At 39.4% G+C, this 16,429-nt stretch overlaps 2 protein-coding genes across 4 annotated transcripts in view; one reads left to right on the top strand and one right to left on the bottom strand.

Moving 5' to 3' along the window:
• The window catches only part of LOC106085974 (angiotensin-converting enzyme), a 312,626-nt gene extending 302,269 nt beyond the window's left edge, over positions 1-10,357 (top strand). The window contains exon 10 of the mRNA XM_059369095.1: positions 10,347-10,357. The gene's annotated coding sequence lies outside the window, so the exon portion shown is untranslated. The remainder of the gene's footprint in view (positions 1-10,346) is intronic.
• Positions 1-16,429, bottom strand: part of LOC106091305 (TWiK family of potassium channels protein 12) — a 64,633-nt gene that overhangs the window by 14,242 nt on the left and 33,962 nt on the right. For all 3 annotated transcript variants that reach the window (XR_009398355.1, XM_059369097.1, XM_059369096.1), the window contains exons 2-3: positions 4,121-4,658; positions 3,934-4,061 (exon numbers count right to left, since the gene is read on the bottom strand). Coding sequence is in view for 2 of the 3 variants with exons in the window: in XM_059369097.1 (XP_059225080.1) it covers positions 3,934-4,061; positions 4,121-4,431 (439 nt within the window). In the remaining variant the exon portion in view is untranslated. The remainder of the gene's footprint in view (positions 1-3,933; positions 4,062-4,120; positions 4,659-16,429) is intronic.

Here is a 16,429-nt window from a genome sequence, read left to right on the forward strand (position 1 = left end):
CGCAAACTGGTGGATGGTCAAACACTGCTCGCAGCAAGTGGATCGTTATGTAAAGAAGGCTCTATAGGTATAAAAATGGTTTCTGGAGATACTAGTTTTCATCAGCTTCTTCGAGAATATCCTGAAATAATAATGCATAACGAAAATTTTTCTTCTGAGCACGGCATTTATCATCACATTGTAACACATGGTCCACCGGTTTCCTGCAGAAGTAGACGTCTAGATCCTGAAAAACTTAAAGCAGCTAAAGAAGAGTTCCAGTATATGCTGAACAAAGGAATCATACAACCTTCCAGAAGCAACTGGGCAAATCCTCTGCATATGGTCAAAAAGCCTAATGGCGAATGGAGACCATGTGGAGATTACAGAGCTCTCAATACAATTACGGTTCCAGATAAGTATCCCGTACCTTATTTAACCGACTTTCAGATGCATCTTAACGGAGTAAGAATATTTTCAAAATTGGATTTAATGAAAGCGTTCTACCAAATCCCTGTCCATCCACACGATATTCCGAAAACGGCAGTTATAACTCCTTTTGGCTTATTTGAATTCTTGAGAATGCCGTTTGGATTATGCAATGCTGCCCAGACTTTCCAACGTTTCATTGATGAGGTATGTAGAGGCCTGCATTTTGTTTTTGTGTACATAGATGACGTTTGTGTTTTTTCAAAATCTGAGGAAGAGCATTTGGAACATTTGAAAATATTATTTGAACGTTTCAAGAAATACGGAATTTTTATAAATCCCTCAAAATGTGTATTTGGCCAAACTGAAATAGATTTTCTTGGTCATCATGTCACTCCCGATGGCATTAAACCTCTTACAGAAAAAGTGGATGTTATTAAGTCATTTCCCTTGCCCAAAACAATCAAGGAACTCCGACGTTTTTTGGCTATGCTAAATTTTTATCGCAAATTTCTTCCTCATGGCGCTCAGCTACAATCTGTTCTAAACGATTTATTAAAAGGCCAGACAAAGAAAAATGATACACGCGAAATTGATTGGTCTGATGAGTTGAAGCAAGCGTTTATTAAATGCAGAGAAAGTTTATCTAATGCCTCGTTCCTTACACATCCCATTCCAAATGTTTCATTAGTGCTAAAAGTTGATGCTTCAAACCATGCGATTGGAGCTGTTTTGGAGCAATATGTAGATGGATCGTGGCAACCACTTGGATTTTTTTCTAAAAAACTAACGCCTACACAAATGAAATATAGTACCTATGATCGTGAGCTTTTAGCAATTTTCAAAAGCGTGCAACATTTCCGCTATCTATTGGAGGCAAGAAAATTCATCGTTTTAACTGACCATAAGCCTCTTACATTCGCTTTCAAACAAAAGCTGGAGAAAACATCTCCTAGGCAGAGAAATCATTTGGATTTTATAGCACAATTTTCTACTGACATAAGGTACATTCCTGGTTCTCAAAACGTAACTGCAGATGCTTTATCACGAATCGAAGCCATCAAAATACGGCCATTGGACTATGAAAAACTTTCGAAGGTTCAAGATGAAGATCCAGAACTAAAAGAAATTATCCGCGAAAACGACAACATAATTTCAGTAAATATACCAAACACGGATATAAGAATATGGTGTGATGTATCAAAAGGCGTTTCCCGTCCAATTCTTCCAAAGGAGTTTGGCAAACAGGTATTTCATAACCTTCATAGTCTCTCACATCCTGGAATACGAGCAACTCGTAAGCTTATAACAAAGAAATTTTATTGGACTTCAATGAACAAAGATATTAATGAATGGACTCGAAGTTGTTTGGAATGCCAGCGTTGCAAAGTAAACAAACATACAAAAAGTGAATTTGGTAAGTTTCCACCGACTACTTCGCGTTTTGCTGTGGTACATATGGATATTGTCGGACCTTTGCCTCCATCCGAAGATTACGTGTATCTACTAACTTGCTTGGATCGTTTCAGTCGGTGGCCAGAGGCGATTCCTTTGAAAGATATTAAAACTGAAACCGTTTTCAATGCTTTTTACAATAACTGGATTTGTCGATATGGACTTCCAAATGCTATTACCACTGATAGAGGTAGCCAATTTACTTCCCACATGTTTAAGGAAATAACAAGTAAATTAGGCATAAAACATAACTTTACGACGTCCTTTCATCCACAATCAAACGGTCTCGTCGAGCGTTTCCACAGAGTTTTAAAAACAGGATTAACATGTGCTGAAAACATTCAATGGACTAAGACTCTCAACACTGTTCTCTTAGGAATCAGATCTGTTACGAAGGAAGACATTGGAGCATGTCCAGCAGAAATATTATACGGTGAACCTATACAACTTCCTGGGGATTTCTTCAAATTAGATTCCAATGTGGATCCTACAAGCCAACTTTATAACATTAAAACTGCTATTAGAAATATGCTATCGACGGAACCAAAACATCACAACAAACCTGTTATTTTTATAAACAAGAATTTAGAGAGTTGTTCTCATGTTTGGATTAGACAAGATGGTAACAAGAGACCATTGCAACCTAAGTATAAAGGGCCTTACCTTATTCTAGATCGACGCAAAAAGGTTTTTACTTTGCTGATTGATGGAAAGCATCAAAATATATCGATAGATCGACTTAAGCCCGCATTCATATTGAATGATGAACCTGACTCAACACCAGCAGCAGAAGTACCTACACATAATCCTGCAGTTAGAAGAACGCGCTATGGAAGAGTTATCATTATCCCAGAACGCATCTAGCGTTCTTCCGCGGGGGAGTACTGTGGTGACTATATCTCCACAATATTTGTACTGTATTTTACTTTGTTAGTTTTTAAAATAATATAGTCTAAGGAGCTTTTGGATTTATTGTAGAAAATACTTTTTATGTATTGAAATAAAATTAGTAGTTTTTGTTTGAAATTGTTAAGATTGAAACAAGAAGTTCGGAGAATATTCTTTTAATTTAAATTGTGGCAGTCCTACAATCTGTATCAGTTGCCAGAGTTACTTCTTTGTCTCTGCGGGAGGATGTGCCTGCACCAAAGCCATCGGTTTGATGTTTAATTCTTTGGTAGAATTTCTGGACTTCATTCTGACTCCTGTACACCTCAATTCGCTCACACTCACGTATTTCCATTTCCTTTTTCTTTCTGCGGAATAGACGTTTCTCCTCTCTCCTTTTCTCCCGATACCTCTCCTTCAACCGGCGCGTTGCTACTGATTGCAGGATTGCTGTATACTCCGCATTCTTGGCTTCAGTAGCATCTCGACACTCTTGGTCGTACCATGGGTTTCTTGGAGGAGGCTTTCGGTACCCAAGTACGGATTTCGAGGCATTTTCCATGGAGTGGGCAATAGTTTGCCACTGCGCCATTATATCATCGGAACAAGGAGTGCTTTCATCAAGCAGTTGGGTCAGTCGAGTGGAGTATGCCGCTGCCATATGTTGCGTTTGAAGCTTTTCAATGTCCAGCTTCCGTGCAGTGTCAGATCGTACTTTTCTCGCCATGCTCAAACGGGTGCTGCAACAAGGTAATGATCCGAATCTATATTCGCTTCACGTATCGATCGTACATCTAACACGCTGGATGAATGCCTTCCATCTATCACAACGTGATCAACTTGGTTTCTCGTGTTTTGATCGGGTGACAGCCATGTGGCTTTGTGAATTTTTTTATGTTGAAATCTGGTGCTACTAACTACCGTGTTTTTTGCCGCGGCGAAATCTATCACCCTCAACCCATTACTGGACGTTATCTCGTGGAGGCTAAACTTTCCGACTGTTGGACCAAAAATGTCTTCCTTCCCTATTTTCGCATTAAAATCTCCCAGAACGATTTTAATATCATGGGCGGGGCAGCGGTCATATGAAAAACTATATACCTATGATTATTTTAGTCTGGGCTCTTTGATTTTGGAGTTGAAATGCAGGTGTCGTTTTTCAATGTGTATTATAAACCTTACCTATTGTTGTTATAACAGTCAGGGAATACAGAAAAGCACCCGAAAAACTCCATTGCTTGTGTATATCATCGCCCTGTTTGTGAATTTCCACAACTTCATTTTGAAAATCCACCAGTATTTCATTGATCCTATTTGAAGATGGAATTATTAATATTTTTTTTAAACTATTTTGTTTAGCTTGCCTTACCTCTCCTTGAATTTATGTGAACCGGCAAAACTGAAATTATTTGAAGTCTCCAGCCATATGCGATCCAAAAACATGGCTATTGTATCATTTTCGGTGAGTTTCTTCTTTTGCGGATTGGCTTCCATGTAACGTTCATATTCGAATATTTCAATGGCTTGAAAAATGAAGGCTCCCCCAATGGTGTAGAATATGACGAGTAGTATAATGCCGACATTGCTAAATAAAAATGCCGTAAATTTACGGCAGTGATCTTTAAATTTCTGGAATGGAGGTTTTTCTTTTCTACGCAACGAGCTGCGGCGGGAGGACATTTTGAGGTACCTTTAGTGACCAGGGACAAGGATCGCTTGTCGTCACCGTGTGTTATTTGTATCTTCTTCGATATTTCCTAAATGGTTTCAGGAGACTTTGCGCATTACCACCGCCACCTCCTGATGTTTGATTGCGAATTTTAAGTTTTTTCGATATTGTCTTCCTGTTGTTGAACATTCTTCGCTTCGTTATGGAGCATTAGGCGGGGGAAGGTATGAAAGAATAGCTGAAAAAAAAAACAAAATAATCATTAAAAACTAACCATGCACCCAGAAAAATTATTTGATATCTTTAAAAAAAATATTAAAGTCTAGAAAATTTGATAAAATAGTATCCTGAAAACCTTAAAAATTTAAAGAAAAGTTGTAATATGCAGGTTTCTAAAGCGTTTTTGACTTTTTGAGGCTAAAATCAACATTTTAGCATCTGACATCAGCAGAAAATGTTTGCTGTTTTAGCAAAAAAAATTACTGCTGTCCCATTTTCAGCCGACTTTTTGCTATTAGCTGTAAATTTTTTTCATTTTTCAAAGTTTTAGGGCGAAGATCATTAAATTTTAAAATTTTTGTTTGTTTCTCTTTCGAGACGAGCTCAATGATCGAAGATTGCAAATGGCAAGCCAAAAATAGCAACACACACCAACCACTTTGGGATGCGTTTCGCCTTTGGTTAGAAGACTTTTTCAACCATATTAGGTGTGATGGTTTCAAGGCCGTGTGTTTTGGTATGTTGTATTTGAATCGTATTGATTGCGAAAACGCATTTATGACACAATTACCACATTAACCACGCTCGACAACCCTGTCTATTAGCTGTACTTTTTCCCAATGCATGTGTTTTCATACCCTGCACCACTACTATGGTACAGCATATTATAAGTTAGTGAATTTGTTTGTAATACCCAGAAGGAAAAGAGATAGACCCATTAATAAGTATACCGATCGACTCAGAATCACTTTCTGATTCGATTTAGCTATGTCCGTCTGTTCATGTTAATTTGTGTACAAATTATAGGTCGCAATTTTCATACGTTCTTCTTCAAATTTGATACAGGCATGTTTTTCGGCCTAGAGACGAAGCCTATTGAAATTGGAAATAATCGATTCAGATTTGGATATAGCTCCCATATATATGTTCGTCCGATTTGCAGTAATACTGCAATAAAATGGTCATTTGTTAACCGATTTTCTCGAAATTTGGCAGTTAGGAATCTCTTATGACTCCCGACATTACGGTTGAATTTCATATAAATCGGTTCAGGTTTGGATATAGCCCCATATATATGTTCATCCGATTTGCAGCAATACTGCAATAAAATGGAAATTTGGCAGGAGGGATTTTCTTATGACTCCCGACACTACGGGTGAATTTCGTAGAAATTGGTTCAGATTGGTATATAGCTCCCATATATATGTTCGCCCCATTTTTATTCCCAGAGTCACTGTAAACGCATTTACTCACTAATCTTCCCAAAATTTTGTACTATGCTTTCCTTGATAACTTCCACAATATCCATAAGGTTTGGTCGAAATCGGTTCAGATTTAGATATAACTCCCATATATATGCTCGTCCGATTTTGAGAAATATTGCAATAGAGTGCTCATTTGTTAACCGATTCTGTCTTGACTCTTGACATTACTGGTGAATTTTTATACCCACCACCGTAGGTTAGGTGGTATGTTAATTTAGTCATTCCGTTTGCAACACATCGAAATATCAATTTCCGACCCTACAAAGTATATATAAAGCTGCTATATAGACCGATTTTCCGATAAAGGGTCTAATGCCCATAAAAACGTAATTTTTCATTTGATTTTGCTGAAATTTTAAACAGTGAGTAGTTTAGGCCTCCCGACATCTGACCCAATTATGGTTCCGATCGGACTATATTTTGATAAATCTGCCATATAGACCGATCTCCCGATAAAGGGTCTGAAGCCCATAAAAGCTTTTTTTTTATCCGATTTCGCTGAAATTTAAAACAGTGAGTAGTTTTAGGCCTACCAAAATCTTACTCAAATATAGTTCAGATCGGCTCATGTTTAGATATAGCTGCCATATAGACCGATCTCCCGATAAAGGGCTGAGGCCCATAAAAGCTTTATTTTTTAACCGATTTCGCTGAAATTTGAAACAGTGTGTAGTTTTAGGCCTCTAAACTTCGAACCTAAATATGGTTCAGATCGGACTATATTTAGATATGGCTGCCACACAGACCGATCTCCCGATAAAGGGTCTGAAGCCCAAAAAAGCTGTATTTTTTAACCGATTTCGCAGAAATTTGAAACAGAGAGTAGTTTCAGGCCTCCCAACTTCGAACCTAAAAATGGATCAGATCGGACTATATTTAGATATAGCTACCCTATAGACCGATCTCCCGATAAAGGGTCTGAAGCCCATAAAAGACCTATTAATTATCCAATTACGCTGAAATTTGAAACAGTCGGTAGTTTTTGGTCTCCCGACATCCGCCCCAAATATGGTTTGGATCGGACTATATTTTGACATAGCTGCCATATAGACCGATCTCACGATAAAGGGTCTGAAGCCCATAAAATCATTATTTATTATCCAATGTCACTGAAATTTGGAACAGTGAGTAGTTTTAGGCCACCCCCCATCCAACCCAAATATGGTAAAAATAGAACTGTATTTATATATAGCTGTCATATAGACCGGTATGCCGGTTAAGGGTCTGAAGCTCATAAAAGCTTTATTTATTACCAGATTTTCTGGAAATTTGAAATATAAAATTCAACAGTGACTTATATTTATAAGACCATTTAATGTCCGTGCCAAATTTGGGTTCATAAGTTATCCAATTTTCCTCGGATTGTGACGAAAGGGGGTTTACATATATACCCGAGGAGGTGGGTATTTAAAGTTCGGCCCGGCCGAACTTAATGCTTATGTCGACCCTTGTATGAGTGTTTTTTTGCAGCTTCTCCGTTAAGGTTGCCTTGTATTCGCATTCTGTTTCGGGGTCTTTTAGGTTTAAGAGGTTGAACTTTGTGCTTTTTGTTTGAGTCCTTTTCACTAAGGCTGGGCGTAGACGTAGAATGGCCACTAAGAGCATATGGTCACTATCGATGTCAGCTCCTCGTCTAGTTTTCACATCCATCAACGAACCCAGAAAGAGTTTGCTGATAAGTACGTGGTCGATTTTATTACGGCTGTTTCCATCTGGTGATTCCCAAGTATATTTGTGTATGTTTTTATGGGGGAATTTTGTGCCTCCAATAAAGAGCCGGTTTCTTGCGTAAAAATCAACCAATCTGTCGCCATTGTCATTCCTGGTATCGCCAACTCCTTGAATTCCCATTGATTGTAGATTATTGTGGTTATTGCCCACCTTGGCATTGAAATCTCCCATAACATGTTTAATGTCACCTTTTGGTAGAGAGCGTGTCGCTGAGTCGAGTTGGGAATAGAATTGATCCTCTGTTTCGTCGTCTTTGGGTTCGGTTGCCGCGTAGCATTGTACAATGCAAATTTTGCGCAATTTTGGACTTAATCTTGCCGTCATGATGCGTTCAGATATAACATTGTATGATAGAAGAGCTCGCCTTGCTATCGGCGACAGTAAAAGATCGACCCCATTCATTCGGTGGATTTCATTGCATGGAAAAAATGATGTGGTAGCAACCTTGAAGATCCATAGTTCCGGATTTTGACCATCGTACTTCACTTAAACCGGAGATGTCTGGGTTGTAGTTTGACATCTCGTTCTGGACTTGGTAATGTCTCGATGCTTCTAAGAGAGTTCTGACGTTCCATGTTCCAATCATAAACTGTGTATTGAATCCATAGGTCATCATCGGGGGTGTGCCAGTAACACGGATTTTTTTAGATGGATGACGCGTTGGGCCATCGCATTGATACCTAGTGCTGGGGCTGCCAGCGATCCTCCAGATCCGGCTTTCTTGATGGTGAATCTTCTGAAGATCTGCGAGCGCCACCGTTGGCTATTTCCTTTGGCTCATCGGCTGCCGACCCTATTGCAGGAACCCATCGTTATCGTATACATATCCGTGCAAGCGGGACTCTTGGACTTGTTGGTTTGCCCAACATATTTTATTTCTGCGGTACCCGTCATATCTGGGAAGCTTTCCCCTATCCACCACCTAGGAGAAGCGTCCGATTGGAGAAGTATTGTAGTTTGAAACTCCGCACGGAAAATGATGATGACGAATATACTAACCCTTCTCTTTATTCTTTTAAGACATCGTAAAAGTCTACATTGACTACCTGTGAGCTTTCCCCTATCCACCACCAAGGGAAGCGTTCGATGGGAGAAGTAGCATGGAACTCCGCACGGAAAATGATGATAACCCGGCGAATATACTAACACTTCGCTTTATTCTTTTAAGACATCTTAAAAGCATTGGCCTACATTGACTACCTGTTCACAATAATAATCAAAATACAACATTTATTTTTAAAGATATGAAATGACCAGCTAAAAAAAAACAATAAAAGTAGATCCATTTAAAAGTGCTTTGTAAAGATCAAAGAAACTTCGAGCATACCTTATAGTCAGTCGGTCAAGAAGGTCATTAATTCATATTCGCTTTCAAATTGCCCCATACATGTTTCAACAATTTCCGTTTTATGGCCAAATGCAATGTGAGGAAAATGCAATAAATTAAAACGCAAAGAATATAAAACATTTAAATCCCCCAAACGATTTCAAAAGATTGTTTATCAACAACAAATTTTGGCACAACGAATTGACGGGGAGCTTTATGCAATAATTGTCTGGAAGAAATTCCCCGTGCCAGCATCACTATCTTCTGTTGGCAGTGATGAACGGCTATCTGGCTGGGGTCGTGTTAGAGACCACTTAATGCCCATGTACAGCCAGGCGGGATTAGTTAGTTTGTCGTTCAGAATTTTTTTCTTTGCAAATGGAAAAGGAAAGCCAGAGATGGCAACACACACCAACCACTATGGGACGCGTTTCGTAATTTGGTTTAGAATTACTCATCATCAGCAATGTTGGATTTGAAGGTTTCAAGGGCCGTACGTTGGTATTTTGTACTTATACCGAATTAATTGCGGAAACGCCTCTATGATATAAAACGACATTAACCACGCTCGACAACCCTGTCTATTAGCTGTACTTTTCCCAATGCATCTGTTTTTGTGTAAAGGCAAATTTTTTGTCTACACAAATGACACTACCCGATTTTTTTAGGATTCACAAACATTTTAACTTAAAAAAGAGAAAAAACAAGTAAGAACGCGTTAAGTACGACCGGCCTGAATCTTATATACCATCAACTACTAATTTCATTGGTCAAGATCTTTGACCGATTTTTTTAAAGGCAGGTTAAAATGAGATCTATATCAGGTTATAGGTCGATTGTGACTATACTTGTCATATATGTTGGACCATACCTTCTATAGGTGTTGAAAATCATAAGCACTGAAAGCAAAATTTCTTCGAAAGAATTGCTCCCTTTAGAGGCTCAAGAAGTCTGTGATGTTAAAACTCATAATTGAGGAGTTACAAGCATTTTTTGGTTAAGAAGATATTTTTTAAAGAATTAAAAACGTTAGAATAAATATAAAATAATTGAGAACCAGTGATGTAGGACCAGTCCGAATCGTTCGTTTTTTCATAGGAATATCATATAAAAGATTATAGATCGATTTAGATGAGACCAGGGTCTTAAGAAGTCAAATGGGGAGATTAGTTTATATGGAAGCTATAGGAGGTTATATACTAATTACGCCCTCTGGGCAATCAAAAATGCAAACTTGCCCATTCACTTCCAATTAGGAACAGTAACAAAACCTCCCCCATTTCACTTAGTTTAAGCTCAATAATAAGGGACCTATGGCCGAGTCCGAATGGCCTTTCGGCCAGAAATATCGCCATCATTAGCAGGAAATAACCAATGCTGACAATTTTTTCTTATGTTCTCGCCAGGATTCGAACCCAGCCGTTTAGCGTCATAGCCGGACATGCTAACCTCTGCCCTACGGTAGCCTCCAACGTCTGTGACGAAAATAAATTTTGCAAAATTTTCTATAAAATCATACTTAGACTACCCTGGAGGAGGCAAGACAATTTGTGCGGCACCAAAGATCTAGAGATCTTTAAACCTAACATCAATTCTACTCAAAATCATAGAACATATAGTGATTAAAATGATTAAGAGTTTGACATTCGTCAAGTTGCGTGACACTAAAGGTCTACAGATCTTTAAACCTTACATCAATTCTACTCAAAATCATAGAAAGTTTGGTGATTAGAACGATTAAGAGTTGGACATTGGACGAATTTCTCAGATACAATCAAAATGACTCTGCGTAATGGCGATCGGTGGAAACCGCGTTTCAAGAGTTTGTGCATGATCAAAAACTAGTACCGGATGAACCGGGTCCTTAGAGATTGAAAATCCATATGCTTAGGAACAGGTGGATACATTGTGACCCCTATGACATAAGGATAAGGAAAGAATGGGTAAATGCAAGCCACAGAGCGGAATTTTATTGGCACTCCATATGCTTAGGAACAGGTGGATACATTGTGACCCCTATGACATAAGGATAAGGAAAGAATGGGTGATTGCAAGCTACAGAGCGGAATTTTATTGGCACTTCTAAGGGTGATCGTATCTTAACTAAAGATGATTTAGAACCCGATGTTATAATTTTTTAGGGCTAGGATATGCAAATCAGTTATGGCAAGGGTATACAAATCAGGCCCAAGGTTGAATACAATGCATCTACCAACGCCCCACATGTAGTAACCTACACATGAATGCCAATTTGATCCCACGTATTTGGACGTGTTCACCTCCTTGGTTAGGAGCGGAGCACTATCTAAAACTCCTCCCGATCTATGGGTCACGACGATTGGTTAAAAACGCTACTTAAGGCCGAGCTTATGCTCTATCCGCGATTTGGGTCCAAACCACAGCCATCACGTTACTCCCCACTGGGGCCTCACCATTGTCAAGCTGGAACCGAAGTTTCAGGGGCTCTTGATACCGTGCAATAACGGTAGCCGCAAGAGAAATCCTGGGAATAGATTTACTGCCGCTCAAAACTCAGGATTTGTGTGGATAGTATGCGCTCAAGGCCCTAGGTTCGAGAATGGTGAGGTCAAAGTGTGTGGCGGATTGTTTAAAGTTCCCGAGAGGGATGAGTGGAGGCGAATGCTGTACATAAGGACGATGAGAGCTCGATTTCTCACTGATGGCTCCAAGATTGAGTCAGGGACGGGATTGGGATCTACTCCGACGAACTCCATATTAATATGCTTCTCAGACTGCCGGACGAGTGTAAGATCATTCAAGCAGATGTTCGTGCAAGAGAAATCCTGGGAAGAGATTTTCTGCACCTCAAAACTCAGGATTTGTGTGGATAGTATGCGCTCAAGACCTTATGTTCGATGATGGTGAGGTCAAAGTGTGTGCCGGATTGTTTAGAGTCACTGGATATATGATGTGACGCCGACATAGGTCCCTGCACATGATGGGATTCCAGAAAATGAGGGGACTGAAGAATGTGCTGAGAGGGGTTCGTCTGTGCCTGGCGAACCAGCCGCCGGTCTTGCTTACGTGCCAATTGTCGAGCTACTGAACATAGTAGATGAAATAGCCAGTGCGAGGTCGGTGGCGAGATGGGACTTCAATAGATATGTGCCGGACCGCTAGGGCGTGCTGGCCTGGACGGAGGAGTTACTCGCGTTAGATAAGAGATCGTTGAGCATCTTTACAGGGGTCATAACGGGAAACAGTGCCATTGGCGGCATAGCAGCGCACATGGGGATACCGCACGATGACTTCTGCACTAGTTGCCTTGATGAAGATGGGACGTTTGAGTACTTGCTCTTTTTATGTCCGGTTCGCAGGGACGCAGGTACTTCTTTATGGGGAGGTGGGTTTTCTACGATTTGGGAGATTTTGCGAACGTACCTCTGGGAAGTCTCCTGAGATTTTTGAACGGGATGGGATGGTTTCGTCGTGAGGAGCTACGATCTAGCCATGTCCGTCCGTCTGTCTGTTGAAATCACTCTCCAGTCTTTAAAAATAGATATATTGAAGTGAAACTTTGCACAAATCCTTTTTTTTTCCATAGGCAGGTTATGTTCGAAAATGGAGTATATCGAACTATATCTTGATATAGCCCCCATATAGACCGATCTGCCGATTTAAGGTCTTAGGCCCATTAAAACTACATTTATTTTCCAAATTCGCTGAAATTTGAGACGGTGAGTTGTGGTAGGCCTCTCGACATATTTGTTCAATACGTCCCAAATCAGTCCAGAATTTGATATAGCTGCCATATTGACCGATTTCTCCAATAAAAGGCGCCCATAAAAGGCGCATTTATTGTCCGATTTCGCTGAAATTTGGAACGGTATGTTATGTTAGGCCTCTCGACAATCTTTTTTAATTTGGTCCAGAGCGGTTCAGGTATGGATATAGCTGTCATATAGACCAATCTCCAGATTTAAGGTTTTTCGCCCAAAATAGGCGCATATATTGTCCGATTTCGCAGAAATTTCGTATAGCGAGTTGTGTTAGGCTCCTGTCTATCCATCCCTGTACAATACGACCCAGATTGGTACAGATTTGGATATAGCTGTCATATGTACCGATATTCCGATTTAAGATTTTCGTCCCATAAAAGGTGAATTTATTAACCGATTTTGCTGAAATTAGGCACAATGAGTTGCGTTAGGACCCTCGACATTCGTAGCTGGTATGGTTAATATCGGGCTATATTTGGATATAGCCGCCATATGTACCGATGTCTTGATTTAAGTTCCTGGGACAATAAAAGCACGTTTATTACTCGATTTCGCTGAAATTTCACACAGTGGGCTATGTTAAGCTCCTCGACATTGGTGTTCTATATGCACTGATAGAAAAATGACAGTACTTTGCCAATATCGATATTATTTTATTCGCGTCATTGGTAAAGACTTTTAATACCATTTGGTAACAATTCAATACCAGATAAAAAAGGCTATTAAGAATTGACGGCGTCACATTTATATTCTTGTCATCGCGCCAGAAGTGTTGTTGAGCTTTGTACTCAAAACATTGTGTGGAAAACGATGCTATGTTGGTGTATTCATATAAAAAGCTATTTCTGAGAATCAAAGAATATGAAATCAACTGCTGAATACAAATAATTGAGGTTAGTCACGGTGTAACATTACTTTTTGTAATTATTAACATAAATAATCGAAATAAAATTAGATTAAAATTATATTCAATGGTGTTTTTTTTTGGTTTATTAACGGTCTGGTACTAAAATCAATAACGGTCTTGTGCCAAAACGAATAACAGATTAGTATTAAAACCAATACCAGTTCGGTAATAAGGCTAGTACCAAACGGTACTAATCATTTTATGTTTCATTCATTCCATCCGGTATTGTTTTGTACCATACGATGTTGCTTTACTATCAATACCGTATGGTATTGAAATGACCAGTTCGGTCTATATTGGATATAACTGTCATATACATATACCGATTTCCCGATTTAGTACGTGCCGTAACAACACTCACATCAAATCCCATTTAGATAGGTTCAAAAATATATATGTACTAGCTGACCCGGGACCGCGCCGCTGCGCCTTCTTTTACTTTATATGGAACAAAAGTTACCTTGGAATATTTATTTTCGACAATTAAAGAGCTGTTAGTGAAATACCATGCAAACTTGACTAACAATATAAGTGCCTTTATCTGAATCCCATATGATATTTATTGGTCTACGAATGTAAGTTTGGACGTAGGGTGTACTCCATTCTTGAAATACTTTTTTTCAGCCCGATATTCTCATGTTTTCTCTGATTTAGGGGTGTTTTCGGGGGTGAGGTGGTCCCCCAGACACTTGGGCCAGAAAAAACATCAGCATCGTGTTCTTCTTCCAAATACCATTTATTTAAACCATTGGTTTAGGGGAGTTTACACGATGAGGCGTCCCCAAACACATGGCCCAAAATAGGTTATCAAATTCAAATGTCTTTCACTTGAGCCACATATTGGCATGGTCGAAAAATTTTTAACCTTTGTGGGGGTGTTTTGAGGAAGGGGTAAATACATGGTCCTAAATTTGGATATCAAATTCGATTTCTATTCCCAAATACCTCTAAATTGAGCCTCATATTGTGATGGTCACTAAAAAATAGCTGTTTTTGGGGTATTTTGGGAAAGGGTAGACCCCCAGAAAATTGGTCCCGAAATGGGTACCAATTCTTGCTCTACCCCCCAATACCTTTCGTTTAAGCTCCACACTGACATGGTGGGTAAATATTACCGATTTAGGGGTGTTTTGTCGATTGGGGTGATCCCCCAAACACTAAGCCCGGAAAATATATCAGCAACGTACTCTATTCTCATATATCTATACATCATTTTTTGAACCCCATATTACCATTGGCCTCAAAATTGGATGTCAAATTCGTTTTCTAATCTCATTTAAACTCCTTATTGCAAAAGTCAGCAAATATGTCCGGTTTGGGGTATTGGCCCTAAAAACTATGAATATTTAGTTCCACTCTCTTTAAGACCCAAATTGTCTTGGTGAGCAAATATGTCCTATTTGGGGGTTGTTATGGTGGTGGGGTGTGCGCTAGAAAATTGACCCCTAATGTTCATATCAGATACGTGGTCTACTCCCACATACTTTTAATTTGAGCCCCATATTTCCATAGTCGGCAAACATGACCGGTGCTTTACTCCCAAAGACCTTTCATTTTGGGGCTTGGGGTGGTCCCCCTAGCACTTGGTCCGACAATTGGATATCAGATACGTTTTCTTATCCTAAATACCTTTCATTTGAGTCCCATATTGTCGTGATTGGACTAAATATATGTTTGGTAGGTTTTAGGGAGGGGCAGCCCCCCTAGGTACCCCATCCGAAATTTGGATACCAAATTTTTATTTTTAGGGTACTATATGGGAGCACACAAAATTTCGCTTAAATCGCACCAACCATCTCCGAGATCTGGCGTTTCTGAAAATTAGGGTAAGGGGGAGGGTCCGCCCCCCTTCAAATATCAAAAAATTTAGTACCCTATTTTCACCACGGGGTCATTAAGCACCATCTGTGAAAATTTCAAGAAAATCGGTTCAGCCGTTTCTATAAGGAACACACAAACATACAAACAAACACAAATTTATTTTTATATATAAGATATACCCCATATAAACTGATCTCCGGAATTGACTTCTTAAGCTCCTTATGGAGCTTCTGCCTTAATTTTTTGTCCAATTTGGTTGAAATTTGGTACATGAAGTACATTTGTGTCCTCCCCAATGATACATTTTTAGCAGAATCTATGGTGATGGGTGCCCACGATTCGACCTGACCAAACTAGGCACGCTTTTAATTGTTCAATGTTAACGGCCGCAACAGACGGACAACAAAAACAACTCGCTACTGGCGATCTCGGCAGTGACCAGCGCTTGTGTGAGTGCAAGGTAGTATCTCGCTTGTTGATATTTATTTATGGCTTCGCTTTAATATTTTTTTTTCTCGTTGGACCATTCACTTTGCACACCTTTCTTTCTGTGAAAAACAAAGAGTGATGAACATGAAAATTAGATGTTTACCTTAAAAAAAATTCAAATAAACATTAGAAGCAAGGAATTTCTACAAAAGTGCTGCCACATACACCGGCCCGGCTATTGGAGCCAGTCAAGTCGAGAAAGACAATGGGGAGGCTGTGGTAAAATGCGTGAATGTGCCGTTCTGATGGGGAAAACATGATCAGACATAAGTTTTTAAGTACTTATATTTTAAGTGAAAAGTGTGTAGATTTTGGATAATAAAATATGTGCAAGTGTTTCTCAATTAATTATGTGTGCGAATGTACCATTGCCAAAACAAGTTGGTATGCGGATATACAGATATGGGACACTCCACGAAAAATGGGGATAATTAAATGAAACTTTCAAAAAGGTTTTGATGATAAAATTGTAGAACAATTTTAGGATCGTGGGCTCCGGGGAGGGGTGCG

The sequence above is a fragment of the Stomoxys calcitrans genome, chromosome 5 (assembly GCF_963082655.1).
Source record: "Stomoxys calcitrans chromosome 5, idStoCalc2.1, whole genome shotgun sequence".
In the NCBI taxonomy this organism is placed as follows: Eukaryota; Metazoa; Arthropoda; class Insecta; order Diptera; family Muscidae; genus Stomoxys; species Stomoxys calcitrans.